The sequence below is a fragment of the Petaurus breviceps genome, unplaced genomic scaffold (genome assembly GCF_028583685.1).
Source record: "Petaurus breviceps papuanus isolate PSGF00001 unplaced genomic scaffold, PetGlider_PUasm1.0 90633, whole genome shotgun sequence".
Classification (NCBI taxonomy): domain Eukaryota; kingdom Metazoa; phylum Chordata; class Mammalia; order Diprotodontia; family Petauridae; genus Petaurus; species Petaurus breviceps.
In genome coordinates this window covers 48,815-68,468 of record NW_027187293.1, presented here as the reverse complement: position 1 = coordinate 68,468, position 19,654 = coordinate 48,815, and the positions used below count along the sequence as shown (strand labels likewise).

Genomic DNA, 19,654 nt, shown 5'->3' with positions numbered 1-19,654 from the left:
TCTGCACTGCTGGTCGGCATCCCCCCCCCCCGGATCTGGGCCCATGGGTCTCATGCAGGACTGTGCTAGGCTCACAGCTTGGTGAAACAGACCTTTCCTATTGGCCTTCCAGGCTGCATTCAGTGGGAGATTTGTTTCTCTCTGTCACTTTGTGTGTTCTATAGCTCTATAAACAAATTTTAGAGTCGTATTTTATAGATGTTGGAGGGGGTTGGTGTGGGGGCGCAGCCAAGTTCCTGCTTTTACTCCACTACCTTTGCTCCGCGCCACTCCTACCCACCCCCAAGCCTAGTAACTTTGTACTAGCCATTTCTCTTTTGCTATTTCCAGTCGAAAGACTATTAATAAGCTAAAACAAATAAAATATAAGTTAAAGAGAAGTCATTATCATTTTTCTATCCACCTTACACAGTGAACCTATCGCTTTGTTGAGAGATCATTTCCCCAATGTACCTTGTGTTTCCACAATACTCAAATTGTTTCTTCCTGACAGCTTGTAATATTTTCTCCTTGACCTGGGCAAAAAAATGAGCAAGAAGCAAAAATGAACACTGACCATAGACAATTATTATGATGACAGGAAAGTCAAAACACAAACTCAGAAGAAGATAACATTGTCAATATACCCACATCCAAAACGTCAAAGGGGAATATGAATTGGTCTCAAGCCCAAAATGTCTTCTTGGTAGGTGCTTAATTTTTGTTACCCTCAGTGACATGTTATACAATTTCTCTAGTTTCTTACAAAATCTGCATGAATTAATAAGTCTAGGATCCTTAAGGGTCACCTTTCTATAATTATTGGTAACAATAATTTGGTCTTTTAAAACTATGATAAAAATCTTCCATTATAATATGCAAATCTTTACATCTCACCTATTTCTTTCATATTACTTTGTTAACATAAAATTGGTTGGTTTTATGCATATGTTATCCATGGAAGAATTTGCATGTTTAAATCTTAGCAATCTCGTGGGATCTATCTAGAAATAAACCAACAGAGGCTCTATTCAGTAAGTCTTGTAAACTAGTATATTGATAAATAACCTATGTGTCTCACCTCCTCCCAGTATCAGATCTAAGCTACTAGGCTTGGCCTATTCAGTCCAGGACTATAACAACTAGAATTACAAATGTGTTTAACATGTTGCTCTCATTGAGCTTTCACTTCAGGATTTCAGGATGTTTCTTGCCATGCATAAACAGTTGTTTTATGTACAGTGTTGTCTTATCTGGAGAAAAAAAAGTATTGATAAGAATTACCTTCATTCACTGGTTCTAGCTGACCTACAGAATCAAACTCAAAGACTTGCATGTTAAAATGTAATGCTGACTGACAGTCCAAATGGATTTTTTTGCATATACTATTTGCTCCAATATACTGTTTCCATTTAAATGTTTGTAAATTGTAGGAAGCAGGGGAGAATGGAAGATGTAAATGTTTTTATAAATACATGTTTGTTATTTTATTATTGTTTAGTTGTTCAGTTGTGTCTGACTCTTTGTGACCCCAAAAAACATAGCACACCAGGCCCTTCTATCTTCCACTATTAGCCTATATAATCATCATTAATATTAAACTTAATACTCAGACATTCTCATTGTATAGGGTGTCTCCAAAGTCTTTAGTGCAGTTTTAAACTATGAAAGAGGCAGCTAAGTAGTTCAGTTGATAGAGCCCTGGACCTGGAGTTAGGAAGACCTGAATTCAAACCCAGCCTCTGACATTTAGTAGTTGTGTGACCCTGGGCAAGTCATTTAACTTCCATTTGCCTTAATCCACTGGAGAAGTAAATGGCAAACTACTCCAAACTACCTTTGCAAAGAAAATCTCATGGACAATATAGTCCATAGGATCATGAAGAGTCAGACCTGACTGAACAACTTAACAACAAATTACAGAAAGCTTAAAATTTCACCAGAACTTTTGAGACACCCTGCATTTAGGTCTATTTTATAAATTTGTAATACATGATATATTTGTAGTACACAAACAAGCCAGAATATCGAACTGAGTCAAAAGTTTTGCAACAATAAAGATCTTATAAATGTTAAGTGTTTTAAAGTACCTTTTTAAATAATTATCAAATCAGTGAGTTACTTTTTACACATCTGGGACATAGGGGCACACGTACTTTGTTTTCTTATGTTGCTATTCTTTTATGTTGGTACAACTTTTGGGGGGGGTGGAGAGGGATGACACAAGATGTGAATGCTTTATAGGAAGTATAAAGCTGTAATTGGCCTATATAATTATGATTATTCTCATTTTCCTTACCTTACATTTGATAAGACTTAGGGAAATGAATGGTCATGGGACAAGATGTTATTCCATTTAGTATTTTTTAATATTTCATGATCTGTGGACAATTAGGTAAAATCATTGCTTTTGGTAGTTGAACAAAAGAACTGAGATCCAAAATCATCTATCTTTCACTGGCACACTTGAAAGCATCTTCAGAAGATACAAAACCAGATAGACTGATGGGGCTGACTTCATCCTATACCAAATAGTTTTGATTTTTTTTCTGTTAGGTTTTTTCATCACATGCAGTTAACAGACTATTCAGTATGACAGCACCTACTGAAAACACTGTTCTTGGGGGGCAGAGGCAAGATGGAAGAGTAAAAGCAGGAACTTGTCTGGGTTCCCACTCCAGCCACCAAAAATACCTGTAAAATATGACTCTAAACAAATTTTAGAGCTACAGAATCCACAAAGTGACAGAGAAAACAAATCTACTGCTGAAGCCAGCCTGGAAGGCCAAGAGGAAGGGTCTATCACATCAGACTGGAAGCCAACCACAGTACTGCAGGAGCCACATGGGCCCAGACCCAGGGCAGTTCCGACCAGTGGCTCAGAACAGCCAGAGCAGAATTCAGGAGAGTGAATCACCAGGCAGTCATGGCAGTTTCTAGATTTCTCAACCGATAAATGCATAAAAGAAAAAGTAAAAGGTCAGTGGGGAAATCTATTGGAACTGGGTGACAGAAAACCTCGGTCTGGCCCCTACCCCTGGGGCAAAAGGTGGCAGCAGCATGGTGGCTACAGCTGCTGCTCCATGACTGTGCCTGAAGCTCCTGGCCTGCAGATCATAGGGGGTCCAAGTGACCATTCAGAGAATAATGGCTTTTGCTTTGACCTGCTTGGATCTCAGTCACAGTCTTGGGTGGTACTCCTGGGGTGTACCAGGACTTCTGGTGGCTGTAGAGGGGGCACCCTACTCATAGTTCTTACAAATGCGAAAACCCCAGCGATTTGGGACACAGGTCTCTCTAATCTGGAAGCAGAATTCTACCACAGCAAAGAGCTCAAAAGGCCATGGGGGAGCTCAAGAAGGATTTTGAAAATCAAGTAAGAGAAGTGAAGAAAAATTGGGAAGATAAATGAGAATGTTGCAAGAAAATCATGAAAATCAAGTAAGAGAAGTGGAGGAAAAATTGGGAAGAGAAATGGGAATGATGCAAGAAAATCATGAAAAGCATGTCAACAGCCTGATAAAAGAGGCCCAAAGACATACTGAAGAAAATAACATTTTAAAAAATAGATTAACTCAAATAGCAATAGAGGCCCAAAAACCCAATGAGGAGAAGAATGCCTTAAAAAGCCCAACTGGCCAAATGGAAAAGAAATCTCAAAAATTCACTGAAGAGAATAATTCCTTCAAAATTAGACTGGAGCAAAAGGAAGGTAAGGACTTTATGAGAAATCAAGACATTATAAAACAGATCCAAACAAATGAAAAAATAGAAGACAATGTGAAATATCTCACTGGAAAAACCACTGACCTGGAAAATAGATCCAGGAGAGATAATTTTTAAATTATTGGACTACCTGAAAGCCATGATCAAAACTACAGCCTAGAAATCACCCTTCAAAAAATTCTCAAGGAAAACTGCCCTGATATTCTAGAACCAGAGGGCAAAATAGAAATCAAAAGAATTCACCAACTGCCTCTTGAAAAAGATCCCAAAAAGAAAACTCCTAGGAATATCATAGCCAAATTCCAGAGCTCCCAGGTCAAGGAGAAAATATTACAAGCTGTCAGGAATAAACAATTTGAGTACTGTGATAACACAATAAGGATAACAAGATCTAGCAGCTTCTACAATAAGAGATCTAAGGGCTTAGAATATAATATGCTGGAGGTCAAAGGAGCTAGGATTAAAATCAAGAATCACCTACTCAGCAAAACTGAGCATAATGCTTCAGGGGAAAATATGTTCATTCAATGAAATAGAGGACTTTCAAGCATTCTTGATGAAAAGACCAGAGCTGAATGGGAAATTTGACTTTCAAATACAAGAAGCAAGAAAAGCATGAGAAGGTACAGGAAAAAGAAATCACAAGAAACTTATTAAAGTTGAACTATTTACATTCCTACATGGAAAAACAATCATTGTAACTTATGAGACTTTTCTTAGTATGTGGATAGTTGAAGGGAATATATATGTATACATACATATATATGTATGTATGTATAGGTTGGTATATATGTGTAAAAATACATATGTGAATGGGTGTATATGTGTATACATGTATACACAGACAGAGGGCACAGGATCAGTTGAATAGGAAGGGATATTTAAAAAATAATATTACGGGGCGGCCACGTAGCACAGCGAGTAAGAGCACCGGCTCCAGTGTCGGGATGACCTGGTGATCGAATCCCGGGCTCAGACACTTAGCACCCACCCAGAAACACCTGGCCGTGTAACCTTGAGCAAGTTACTTAACCCCAATTGTTTAGGGGCAGCCAGGTGGCTCAGAGAGTAAGAGCACCGGCTCCAGTGTCGGGATAACCTGGTGATCGAATCCCGGGCTCAGACACTCAGCACCACACCCAGAAATAACTGGCCGTGTAACCTTGAACAAGTTACTTAACCCCGATTGCTTACAAAAAAAAAAATAATATTAAGAGGCAAGAGAGGAACATAATGAGAGGAGAAAAGGAGAGACAGAATAGCGTAAATTATCTCATGTAAAAGAGGCAAGAGAAAACAGTTACAATGGAAGGGAAGGGCAGGAAGGTGAAAGGGATCAATTACTCTCATTGAATTTGGTTTAAGGAGAGAATAACATACACACTCAATTGGATATCTTACCCTACAGGAAAGTAGAGGGGAAGTGGATGAGGGAGGGATGACAAAAGGAAGGGTAGACTGGGGGAGAGGGTAGTTAGAAGCAAACATTTTTGAGAAGGGATAGGATCAAAGCAGAAAACAGAAAAAGTTGTGGGCAGGATTAGATGGAGGGAAATGCAGTTATTCTTTCACAATATAACTACTATGGAAACATTTTGTGTAACTACAAATGTACAACCTATATTGAATTGCCAGTGGGGGTGGGTTGAGGAGGGAAGAAGGGAAAGAATCTGGAAATCAAAGTTTTAAAAACAAATGTTAAAATATTGTTTTTTCCATCTAACTGGGAAATAAGACATACAGGCACTGGGGAAAATAGAACTCCATCTTGCCCTACTAGAAAGTTAGAGGGGTGATGGGGGAGGATATAAGAAAAAACAGATTGGGGAAAGGGGTATTAAGTACGCTTGCTATTTTGGGGTTGGGGTAGGGGAAAGACAGGGAGAAAAAATTGTAACTCAAAATCTTGTGGAAATGAATGTTGAAAACTAAAAATAAATAAATTAATTAAAAAAAAAATACCAGGAATGACCATGAAGACAAAATGATTGCTATCTTCCCTCTTCCCATCAAGTAAAAAATCTATTCAATGAAACCAGTATGTCACTATCATATAGTAAGAAATACAGATCTACATTTCATCCACATAGTAAAGAACTGCTGTACCTTTGTCTTAATAAATTAGATATAAAACTATGCCAATGCTATCATACAAGCATAAGTGTTAAGTATGTTTCTTTAACTCACCTCTCCTCCATTGACATACTCCATCACAAAACATAAACGATCTTTTGTCTGGAAGGAATATTTCAAAGACTTGAAAAGTAAAAGAAAAAATATGTTCATAATTCATTATTATAATTATGAAGTACTTAAAAAGAGTAAGCTATGACAGATGAAATGGACAGAATTATTTCACTAATATATCTGAAGTGCTCAGATGAGATCTTATAAGAAATCTAGACTAATTTTGTTTACTTTAACAATGGGTATTTATAGGAAAAAATTCTTTGCTTCTGAACTTATGATAATCTCAAATTAAAAATAAATCTTACAATTATGAGCACTTCTGAATCTACTGTACAATAAATATGACAATAGAGGGCTTATGAGTCTTTGTATACTGAATTGTGGGGCCCCAAAATTCTCATATATACTATCTACAAATTCAACTTTCACTTTATTCCAGTAGAGACAAGTTCTCTTAGGGGATAGTGAAACATATTTACTGTGATTTTTAATATGTCTTCAATGTCACTTTTCCCCTCTAAATATTTCAGTTCACTTAGACCAGTATGGCACACTGACTTAAGTCTTAATCTTCATTAATAGAGCTCAAGTAACAAACAAAATAGGTCTAGAAAAATAGGAAGTAAAATCCCTTTGCTGGATTGTGCTTCAGATATACTAAAGAATGCCAAATGTCATTTTTTGGAAATACCCTCTTTAAGTTTTAGTGTGCCTATTTGTATTCATGGCATAAACAGAACTTCATAGCTGACACAGTAAATTCACAGGGAGTTCAGGATTAATGCTAAGGGCTCATTAATTTAGTTCAAAGGGATAGCTAAGTAACATAGACAAAGAACAGATACACACACACACACTTTACAGTTTTATACCTTGCTTATGATAGTTCTAAATCATGCCTTTTCACATTTCTAGTTTTTATCTATAGGATATTCCCCTAAGTTATGACTTAATTACCATAAGGTTGCTTTATATGTATTCCTGTAATGGTTATTTTAAAGCAATACTAATTGGGCATTTATTTATATATTATAATCTTACTTTCAAATTTAGGTTGGACTTCTGATCTATGATTTTCTTACTCTTTGCCTTTTAAAAAAATAGGGATAAAAAAGGAAGTTCAATATGCTAACAAAACTCAGGTAGCACATTAAGATCACGAATCAAAATATACACTGATTTAGTAAAGTCATGTGAATTCACTATTGTGGAAAAGCCCCAGAAGTGAAACTCTTCCACAGTAGATGGGCAACAAGTTTGTAGCTCAATAGTCTTAGAAAGCTGCTTGGAGCACTTAAAAACTAAGTGAATTGTTCAAGGTCAAATAGCACACAGGTATTTAAGGCAGTGTTAGAACCCAGATCTTTTTGATTCTAAGTCTAGAATTCTATTTATTCACTTCACTACGGTGTCTTTTATATACAGATTACAAAATGGAAGCCTAGATCACTACTTCCTAGGTATTTTGTAGAAGGGATTCATATATTTGGAAGCAGAGTTGGACCAGATGACTTCTAAGGTTCTTTTCAAATGTGGGATTCCAGAATAATCTAAATGTTCCCCAAACTTCAAAAAAATCTGAGTTCCTTCTCAATCACTTTAAGCAAACTAAATGACTAAAGTAAACGAAAGATATCTTAATTATTTTTGTTTAAGACTCAATTTATAGAATATAATAATTAATAAAACAAAGTTTTAAGGTAAAAAGAAAAATATTTATTGTTAAAGATTACTTACTGTTAAAAAGGGGTGCCTAGTGTTTTTTAATACTCTGCTTTCTGTTAGAGTATGTGCCACTTCATCCTGTAAAAGAAAAGAGCAAATCTTTAAGTTAACATATGTATTAAGACTGAAATGTTAATATGCCTCTAGTTCATAAAGTTAAATTCAGAATAGAAAAAAAGATTTTAAAAAAAGGGTCATGCTTCCTTTCTTGATATGATGGTAATAGGGAGGAGCCAAATAGTTAAATTACTGTTGAAATTCCAGTTGCTACATGGTGACTCAGTCATCCTATACCGAAACATAGATGCAAAATTTACTAACAAGTCCTGTTCCTGTGTCTCATTCCTACATATTTCCATGCTGGGAGACAGACTGTTGCTTAGTCAAAAGAATATATTTCAGCAGAACCCATGAGGGGATTTGTCCATAAATGTCTAGAAAAGCATCTAGACAACTGCTTAGATATGAATGCAATTTTTTAAAAAACCCAATAATTTGTCCTTACAAATGAAGGGTATATGAAAATATAATTTAAAGGCTTAAAAAAGGACAACATTTTTTCCCATTACTAATAATAAATCTTAAATTTGAGTATGAGATGCAGTTTTCAAGTGTCAAACACAATCCTTTAGTTATCTTTCATACAGTAAGAATATTCTATCCTAAAAATTCTTAATATCTAATCTGCTCTATGATAGCAAACCATAAAGAGTTTCTCCTAAAGTTATGGCATATTTTAAGGTTTCAAAAATAGCAGTATCATCACTACTTTATGCATAAAAGTAAAAAAATAAACCAAACAAACCCAACTACTGAAACTATAATGGTATCTTAAGATTCTCTTTCTGGCAAGATTTTAAGCAGAATTCTTATGGATCAGTTTTTTGATATTGTCAACAAATCACAAAAAAAAAAAGTATAGGCAATGTCTGTTTCATAGCAACACCAGAGGAACAGAAGTTAACAGTGGAATCTTTACATATCATGTATCAACTTTACAAAAAAATTTTTTTTTTAATTAGTACTCTTGGTATACCAGGGAATTAGTTGCCCTCAGAAGCTCTGAATGCTTAGAGTATGGCTACTCCAGGATGATATAGCAAATTTTGTCTGAAAAGTAGTACAGTGTACAGTCCAATCCTTATTATCACTGATTCAAAACTGTGTAATTAGTTAGGATGTATTTCACCTATTCTATTAAGCTTATACTCAGACTCAAAATACCTGTTAACGAATATTGAGACAATGGGATGCAAAGTGATAGAACATAAAAAGCACTGGATTGGGAAAAGAAGATCTAGATTCAAATCCTTATTCTGTCACTTGCCACTTAATTATCTTGAGCAATAATTTAACTTCTCTCGGTATCAATTATTTCATCTGTAAAATAAAGGACTTGGATTGAAGTCCCTCTAAGGCAGAGATCCCCAAACTTATTTGGCCTACCATACCCTCTTTAAAAAAATAAAATTACTCGGTGCTTCCCTAGAAATCTTTCTTTAACCCTTTAATGTTTTTTCTTTTTTTTAAAAAAAAAATTTGCACCATTTCAAAAAAATATAATTTTTTTAAATGACACATCTTAAATATAAAATAATTTATTGAAAAGGAGACTGAGAAGGAGCAGTGAGACAAATAAAACAAAAACCTTTTGAGAGCTGTGATAAGAAAACCTAGAGAACAGAGAATGTCAAAAAGAAGACAGTGATCAACAGTGTCACAGAACGGAAAAAGGAGAAGAAATAATAAGTGATCAATAGATTTAGCAACTAAGTAATCATCGTAAACTTTGGAGAGAGTAATTTCAGTTGAGGTCAGAAACCAGGATGCAAAGAGTTAAGGAGAGCTGTATATCCTTCTTTACAAACAGGACCAATGATATCACTGGGTGATATCTTAACTCATGCCTGAATTGGATTTAAGTAAGGCAGAGTTGTACAAAGTCATCAGCTTCACTCTTTTTTTCCAATCATCAAAGTTCAATTCAATAACAAAAGTCAAGATGACTGGCAGCGGCCTGGGAAGCAGTGGTGTATTCCACGTCTGACCAAGTTCTAAGCACTCTACAACAAACGTTTGCTTCAGCCACCTTCATGGCCAACAGAACAAATTGTTCTCATCTGCCCATTCTCCTGGGAGAAGCCTTCACATGCTTAAGGTAGGCATCCCCCAGCTCACCAATGGGTTGAGGTCTATGGGTTACCCTCAATCTGGTTTGGCCTGTCTGCCAACATGGTTTACTGGGGTGTGGCCACTGCAAATGTTATAGCTTCTTAGAGCCACAAGTGAGAGTTGTATGAAGGTGGACAGCAAAGGTGATTGATCAGCCCTGAAAAGGGCTGGGAAAACCTTTATACCAGAGAAGCTAGTCCACTGTGAACACCCCATACATCCCAGAAAAGAGTTAGAAGAAAGGAAAAAACACCAATATATTCTATCTCCATGTTAGAATATAAATTTCTCAAGGTTATGGGCTGTCTTATTTTTGCATTTGCATTCAACATTTCTCACCAGGCTAGGCTCAGGACTTCTCCATCATTCCCCCATAAACCTCTTTATCCAGGAAGATCATTTCAGCCTTGGAATTCAGAACTAGTGCCCAGAAATATACTCCAATCCTGAGGCCTTCCCCATCTGATTAAATTGTTCTTCCCAGAATATCTGTTTGAGAAGGGCACCCAGGCCCACCATCACTTTTCTCAACAAATTGCACTTCAGACTTCTCTATTATGCTCCCTTTCCAATATTTTCTTCTCTCCCCCCTTCAAATTCCTTTTATGTATTGTCTTCTCCCATTAAAATGTAAACCCTCTGAGGGTAGAGGCTGTCTTTCTCTTTGCTTTAATGTGTATTCCCAATACTTAGCACAGTCCCTGGAACATAGTAAGGCCTTAATAAATACTTTCTGACTGAATGACCTCAGTTCCTAGTACATAGTAAACACTTAAAAAAAGTTGTTGACTAAAAATCCCTTTCAAATTTAAATGCCAACTAAGATCTATTAGAACTCTAAATCTATGAATCTATGATCTTAATACACTGTATTATAGTTAATAATCATTGCTATATTTTATGTATTTTAAATCTTTTTTATAGGTGAGATTAACTGATTATCAACACAATTAAAAAACTTTACGGAGGCTGCAGAGTTCATAAATAGCTGAGCTGGGATTTGAATGCAATTCTTCTGGTTGAAAATATAGTTTTCTTTCCTCTACACTACGTTACTTCTCATGGTTGATTGTTGTCTATATGCAAGTTATTTCCTTTTTCCTTATCTGTTGTAAAATTTTATTTGTTAGCTCCCTTGGGGAGAGTGTATATTCAGTGCACCCCTGCCTTCACCATCAGGGAAACAAGATATTCCCCCTGTCTTTTGTTCTGTTCTAATGCCTCTCTTTGTTACCTCAGCAGTTCTCTTGTAGGCCCTATGCTGTCTCTCTTTAATTTACTAAATTTTATTTTTCCCCCAATTAAATTCTCTCTCTCCCTTCTCCTAAATGAGATTTAACCTTTGACTTAGTATACATCTACTATTCCCCTCTTATTTTCTTCCTGCTTTCTTTGCTTTTATGTACTTTCCCATTTTGTAATATACTCCCATCTTGTCCCCCCACACCGCAAAAATTCATTCATCTGAAGATGGGGTATTGTAAGATTTAGTCCAAAGTTTTACAAATTTTGTATCTTTGTGACATCCACTTTCACCTTTGTCTCCTTATATACTTATAGAAAGAATCTCAATGGTCTCCTCTGTTGTTGTTTTGTTATTGTTAACCCCATAAGTGTCATAGTCTTTTTCTTTTTTTCTACAGCAATTTATTTTGTTATTTGTGCCTTGTTTACTTTTCTTATATTTCTGTTGCCTACTGTGTTTTTGCAAATAAACCATTTGTTCAGGTTTGCCTTTTTTTTGGTAGGAATCTTCAAATGATTTTTTATTCCATCTATTTTTCATTAATGGTCAGGCTTAGGATTGCAGTTTTATGTTACAATAGTGTTCACCTCATTAAGTTCCTTTGCTCTCCAAAACACAGTATTCTACTCCCTGTGATTTCTCAAGGATGTAGAACATTCTTATGATATTCAAATTTTCTTTACATTGGAAGGTCTTTCTCTTTGTTCAATTATATATAGACTTTGTTATTTGTCAGTGGAATTGTTAAATTCAACAACTATGTGTCTTCAAGCTAACAGCATATGATTTTGTTACCAAGGCAATCTGTGGATTCATTAAACTGGCACTGTGCTTTCAGTATTCAATAGTTCTGGACAATTTTCTTGCATTATGATCTTCAGAAACCTATAATTCTTTGGCTTTTTCTACAGTATCCTGTCTTTTGAGATGCATACGTTTTACTTCTATGGAGATCATGTTTTCTTTTAATATTGCTTTTTGTTTTTCTTCCAGATCGTTCTTTGTTTCTTCATTTTTAAATTTCCATCCATTCTCCCTTTTTTTTCTTTGCCTGTTTATATTCCCCTCTCACTTACTCCTTTGCCCTTGATGGTGGTTTGCCCAGGGCAAGACCTCAAAACTGTCTCTGTCTCATCACACAACAGGGAATTCACATTCTATAAGCTTCATTCTCTGCCCCAAGTGACTTCATGGGAACACTGGACACAAATGGATGCTAGAACTCTTTGCTAAAGGTCTGATGCAACCACATACCTTGGGGTCATGTCTCAGCTCCTTCTGTTCCTCAGTTCTCTAACTAAGCACTACTACACCACACACCACAATCCTAGCTAGAAGAAGCTTTTGACTTTTGGTTTTCCACAACAAAGGGAGTAAATGGGGTACAAATATTTGTCTATTAGTCAGTTTGTGCAAATGTCATTTCATCAGACTTTTACTTTGTGAGGATTTTTGGTATCTTAGACTATGGAGAAACTACTTTATCTCCTCTTATCGTACCTATTTCGGAATCTGTTTAAAAGATCCTCAGAGGGGCAGCCAGGTGGCTCAGCAAGTAAGAGCACCAGCTCCAGTGTCGGGATGACCTGGATCAAATCCGGGCTCAGATACTCAGCATCACACCCAGAAATAACTGGCCATTATTTGAGCAAATCTTGAGCAAGTCACTTAACCCCAATTGCTTTAAAAAAAAAAAAAGATCCTCAGGATCAAAAAAAGTGCCAATTTCTCTATTTTGTTGGTCACATTGTCCAGGAGTCATCCCATAATATTTAGCAATTCCTGGGCCATGTTCTCCACATTCAAGATGAAGTGGAAAATAAGAACATAAGTTAACTTTCACATAAGCCTGAGGGAATCATAACTATGAAGATATATCTGCTAGAGGGAAAAACATAAATATATTCTAAAACCTAATTTAGATAACTGAAAAAGTATCTATTAGTACATTTACTTAATTTACTTAAAATTGACTAAAGCCAAAGATTCACTTTAGCTATAAATGAATAATGCTACCCAGGCATCAGGAAACAATAAATTATGTAAAAAACTGATTAAGTCTCAGTAAATCCTTTGGTAAACAGACAAGCTGTGAGGACTCAAAATGAAGACCAAACTGAAATCCTCCTGAAAGGTTTTAATGTTCAGCTTTTGATATGGCTATAAGAACCATGACTAGTTTGGACCTAATATCTGATATCATAAACTGTTTCATGAGGATTAGCTGCATTAGATTGTTTTATCCTTCAGAAATGCTAAATCTTATTTAAATGAAATGCATAGTTTTCCTTTTATTCAATTTATAGTTTTATATATGGGGTCAAATCCCAATAATAATCAGAGAGATTATTTATATTGAGACTAATCTACTACATGGTAAATTCTTTGAGAGCAGGGACTGCCTTTTAGCTCTTTTTGTTTCCCCCGAGCTTAGCATAGTGCCTGGCACATAGTAGGTATTTAATAAATGTTTACCGAATTGAATAAATATTCAATTTAGCTATCAATCAATCTATAAATCAATAAATATTCAATCTAGCTATCAATCAATCAACAAGTATTTATTAAGTATCTATCATGTGCCAGGAATTGTGCTGGGTACTGAAGATAAGATAATGAAATAATATCTGCTCTCAATACTTACATCCTAACAGGGAAGACATGTATATAAATAAACAGATAAGAGAATACATAAATAAGTAGTTTAAATACAAAGTAGTTAGAGAAGGATGAAATTTGAGGGCATTTAGAAAGGGTTTATATAAAAAAGTATTGCTTAAGCTACTTCTCAAAGAAGAGAAGGATTCCATGAGGTATAGTAAAGGAGGGAGTACATCCTAGGCATGGGGGGTTTCAAGTGCAAAGGCTAGGTCCAGCTCAGGATCCAGAATCTCAACATAATAGCAGAAGAACTGGACTTCTGGTCCCCAAATTACAATGTGCCTAGAGATTCAATCTAATTCCTAAGATTTACCAAGTACCTGCTATGTACTAGATACTGTCCTGAATGCTAGAGATAGAAAGATAACAGAAGAGAGAAGACATACACAATTAAATCTGATAAAACATAGAATGTGATGCCAAGGGACAGCCTGTTATAAGGAATTTCAGGCTAAAGAAAATGTTCAGAGAATGTATCATAATTTACGTCTTTCATTATTAAAGGAACTGAGCTGAACCTTGGGAGGATAAAGGAATGTAACAAACTGAGATATTATGGTAGTGCTTTCTAGATACAGATATAGGTATAAATGAATGCACAAAGAAAGGAAAGAACAGAATAAGATGGGACAGAAAAATATCACTAGCTATTGACAGTGGTTCAAGTCTGGCTAAAGTATAGAATTTTAAAATGTCAATAAGTAAAATAAGACCAGAAATAAAGACTGGGCTCAGATTGTGGTGGCCCTTGAATGCCAAGCTAAGAAGATTGTCCTTTACCATATATAGGTAATGGAAAATCATTAAAAGTTTTTTAAAAGGCAGTAACATATTGCAGGGAGTTGGAAAAGGCTTCCTGTAGAAGGTGGGAATTTATTTGGGACTCTGAGGAAGCCAAGGAAGTCAGCAGTCAGTGAAGAGGAGGGAAAGTATGGGAGAAAGGCAGAGAAAATTCCCAAAGCTGAGAAATGGAGTGGTAGGTAGACAAGCAGAGAACTAGGGGAAGTTTTTTGCATATGGAACATGCACTCCAGAGTATACAGTGGAAGGGATGGGTAGAGTTAGGATGAAACTTTGGAATGGAAGGGTTGAGGGGGAATGGAAACGAGGAATCAGGTAGTAAGGGGTATGGAATGGAGTTTGGATGATGATCTACAGGAAATCATTTGTTGGGATGGGAAAGGTATAACTAGATGTGAGAATGTTCATCACTAAATGGAGGGTGTCACTCCTCTACCCTCAAGGACAGGAGATGGGGGGACCTGAAATTAAAGGAAGGTTATTTTGGTATCTATGTGAGCATGAACTGGAAAGACTGGAAGAATGTATAGCAATTAGGAAAGAGGTAATGAGATCTTAAACATATGTAGGATAGAACTAGTGAGAAAAGTGTGAGGGATGAAAAAGGAATTGCCAAAAGGAACAAATGAAAGGGATGCATGGGATGAAGAGAAACAAGTAAAGACAACTGAATAAGTATTTAATAAGCACAAGAACTGTGCTACATGCTGGGAATACAAAGAAAAGGCAAAAATAAATTCCTGCCTTCCCTAATTGCCCTCACAATCTAACGAGAGATAGAAAATGCAAATAATTATGTTCAAACAAGATACGTACAGGATAATTTGGAGATAATTACATGGAAAAGGAATTATTAGATTTAAATTATATATATATATATATATATATAATTAATTTTAAAAGAAAAAATTACATTAAGGAAGCCTGTGAAATAAGGAGAGATTTTAGCTGACTCTTGAAGGAAACCAGGAGGTGAAGGTGAGAAGGAAGATAACTACAGTAGGCAGAGTAGACAGAAAGTCAGCAAAAAATGCACTGAGACATGGAGGGCCATTGCATGGGAAAGCAAGGAGAGCAATGTACCTGGACCACAGAGGACTTGGAGGGGAGTAATATACAAGAAGGCAAGAACAGGCCAGGTTAGTTTTCAGATGAAGAAACTAAAACTAGTCATATGAAAAAATGCTCTAAATCACTACTGATTAGAGAAATGCCATTTAAAACAATTCTGAGGTACCACCTTACATCTATCAGATTGGCTAATATAACAAAAAATGGAAAATGATAAATATTGAAGAAGATATGGGAAAATTGGAACACTAATGTATTGTTGTGGAGCTGTGAACTGATCCAACCATTTTGGAGTACAATTTGGAACTACTCTCAAAACTGTGCATATCCTTTGATCCAGCAATACTATTGTTAGGCCTATATTCCCAAAGAGATCATTAAAAAGGGGGAAAAGGAGCCACATGTTAAAAAAAAACATTTATAGCTGTTCTTTTTGTGGTTGAAAAGAAGTCGAAATTGAAGGGACACTCATCAATTGGGGAATTACTTAGAATGACTGAACAAGTTTTGGTATATGAATGTAATGCAGTACTATTGTGCTAGAAGAAATGATGAGTAGACAGATTTCAGAAAAACCTGGAAAGACTTAAATGAACTGATCCTGAGTGAAGTGAGCAGAAGCAGGAGAACATTGTTCATAGTAACAGCAACACTGTGTGATGATCAATTTGATAGACTTAGCTCTTCTCAGCAATACAATGATCTGAGGTAATTCCAAAAGACTCAATGATGGAAAATGCTATGAACTCTGAATGCAGATTAAAGCATACTTCTTTTATTTCTTTTTTTTGTTTTCTTTCTTGTGGTTTTCCCCTTTTGTTCTGATTTTTCTTTCACAACATGACTAATGTGGAAATATGTTTAATATGATTGTACATGTATAGTCTATATCAGATTGCTTGCCATCCTAGGGAGGAGGAAGTGGAACTCAGGAGTGAGAAAAAAATTTGGAATTCAAAATTTTACAAAAGTGAATGTTGAAAACTATGTTTACGTGTAATTTGAAAAAACAAAAAGAATAGGACATGTTATGAAGGGCTTTAAAATTCAAACAGAGCATTTTATATCTGATTGTGGAGACAACAGGAAAACACTAGAGTTTACAGAATATGGGGAGCCGTGGGGTGATAGTCAGACTTGTACTTTAGGAAGATCACTTTGATAGCTGAGTGGAGAATGGACTAAAGTGGAGAAAGCCTGGAGGTAAGGAGATCAGTTCTAAGTGTGAGGTATCAAAGACCTACACCAGGGTAGTGCACTGTCAAAGGCAAGAAGGGGAAATATATATAAAAGAAGCTGAAAAGACAGCTGACAAGAAGTCATCAGACTGGATACAGTGGGTAAGTGTGTGATATCCTTGGTGACTGGGACAATGGGGGTGCCCTCAAAATAACAAAGAAGTTAGGAAGAAGGAAGTGTTTGCGGAGAAAAATAATGAGTTTAGTTGTGGACATATTGAGTATTTAAGATGTCTAGTTTGAGATGTTCAAAAGACAAGCCTCTCGCAGTTAGATGGCTGAAAGGACAGTTGGCACCATCAATAAAAATATGCATATTAAAAACTGGGACATATTTGTAAGAGTAGATGATGAGTTCATTTTAAGTGCTGGTGGGATATAATAATGGAGAAATCCAGCAATCCAATAAAATTCAACAAACTTTATTACATACTACCTACCATATGAAAAGTCTTGTGGGATCAGGGAGATAAATAGTAGAGACTGAGACTATAAACTCTGGCCTGTTTTTATTCCTAGTGAAGTCTTATTCTGAATTCGACATAAGAATGAAGAGCAGGGAAAATACGTATCCAGAATTCTTTAATCTAGCCACTGAGCCCTAACGAGGTTTCAGGGACACACACTTATTCCCCTTGACATGCTTTATTGCCATGGAAAACAGGATTCCATCTCTAAATCTAAGTGAATTATTTGAAGATTTCAATTAACCACAATAATTTTACACTTCACTAGTGCAGATAGAGGGTTGACTGTGTGTTCATTTTAAACTGCAAAACAAACCTTTATTTAGTTTTAAAATATTTCTCCAACAGAGACAATGTTTCCAAACAACTCTTCCTCCAGAAAAAAAGCCCTCCTCAACTCTATAGAATTGTGCTTTTAGCAAGAATAAATATCCATTTATTTCGTTTTTTAATTCAGATCCTAAAGGACACCAAATTTATTCAACTGATAAGCTTTGAAACATGTTTAAAAACAATTTTTTAGTTAATGACCCATTTATGTGAGCTAATTACAAAATATCTGTTGACAAATTTTAAAAAACTCACCTTTTATTTAAATTAAATATACCTGGACACTTTAAGAACATGTGATTTAATCAAGGCAACTATTCCTTTTACTGATTGATAAAAACTGCACTGCAACTTAGTAGGAGGTTTCTGTAAGTTGTGGTGGCTGAAAAAATTTCAACATGCAATGGCCAACTTGGTAATGTTTCTCCAAATTATCTAGTTGAAACTCACATAAAGCCCACTGTACTTAGATTCAACTACATGTAATTATTCATACGTAACTGGGGTCTAGTCAATGGAGCTCCATCCTTAGAGCATGTGCAGCTTGGTCTGCCTGCTGACAGCACATGTGGAAAAGTTTGGAGAGCTTGATTCCATAAAGGCATCATGGTGTGTAATGGAGGGGCTCTGGCTCCTCAATTTGGAGCATACAAAGATATTCTGTAACTGGTTTTAGACTACTAACCACAGGGTGAAGAGATGGACTGTTGAGCCAGACTGGAGTGGATTCAAAAGGGAGGGCTAGCCAAACCAAGTCTCTTTTTCTTATTCTTTCCTGAGCGGCTGCTGTTTAGGTGAGAAGGACATGCTAGAAGCTTCTGGATAGGAAAAGGTCTCAGATCATCCCCATATGGGCTGGCATTTGGCCTCTATTTCTGCCTCTTTGTGCTTTCCTCCCTGTTTTAAGAAGTACTAGCAAGGGCTATGACTTTCTTTGTGAAAGTTTCAAAAGGTCGCAAAAGTGAATGGTTAACTGTTAATCTGCTTGATACAACATAGATCCATTCAAGGCAAATCAAGAAGGCTCTAAAACAATTCAGCCACTGCCCATGATGAATTCAAAAGTGAATTTGATGTGGCAAAAGCTACACAGAAACTGCTTTAAGTCTAAGCCCATTCTACCAATTATGGTGGAATGTTTACCAAGGTATAGGGAAGAAGTGCTTTGTAACTTCTGTTCATGTGATATTTTCAAAGGAAATATCCCTTTATAAAAGCTAATCACTGGTTGAAATTGGGGAGAACACATTATAATGTAGGCTCAAGAGTTGTACCAATATAGAAATCCATCCTCATCTCCTTAACATGTTCCTAGAATGTTTAGAGAGCAATGTAGCCTTATTCTGGAATAGGGACTTGCTAATACATCTTCAGGGTTGGGAAATCAAACCTGAAAGTCACAATATACTTATAACATTCAATTTAGACAAAAGAGAATTCAGGTATCTGCATTTTAAACTGTTTACCAAAAAGCTACCAAATTTCTCAAATTTAAACAACTTCACTGAAAAAGATAAAGAGCTTTGATGGACTGCCAGCTAAGAAAGCCAATAAAAACTTATGCTGCATTAGTAGAGGAAGACTGTCCAGAAAGAGGGTGATCATTCCGTCATACTCCCAGTCAAACCACTTGGCATACTCCAGTTAGCTCTGGGCTCCACATTTTCAGAAGAATACCAAAAAGCTAACCAGAACATATAGAGAAAGGCAACTGAGATGGTGAATGGCCTGGAGCTTGACTGAAAACTGATGTTTTAGCTTGAAGAACAAAAGACTTAGCAGAGACATATTAGCTGATAATCTGTTTCCTGTCTTCATACCTGGAATGGTCTCTTTCCTTACCTCTATTCTGCTATTATCCTAAGTTTCCTTCAAGGCTCAGATCAAGCAATACCACCTACAGGGAAGGCCTTTCTGGATGCCTCTCTCCATACCCCAAACTAGAGCTTTCCATCCCCTGGAATTACTTGGAATTTGTTTCACATAGTCTTTTAATTACTTTATATATATATATATATATATATATATATATATATATATATATATAT

General features: G+C 36.0%; 1 protein-coding gene across 1 annotated transcript in view; it reads right to left on the bottom strand.

The window, feature by feature from the left end:
• Positions 1-19,654, bottom strand: part of AKT3 (AKT serine/threonine kinase 3) — a 170,228-nt gene that overhangs the window by 110,660 nt on the left and 39,914 nt on the right. Inside the window, exons 4-5 of the mRNA XM_069064467.1 lie at positions 7,633-7,698; positions 5,893-5,961 (exon numbers count right to left, since the gene is read on the bottom strand). Coding sequence (XP_068920568.1) covers positions 5,893-5,961; positions 7,633-7,698 — 135 coding nt within the window. The remainder of the gene's footprint in view (positions 1-5,892; positions 5,962-7,632; positions 7,699-19,654) is intronic.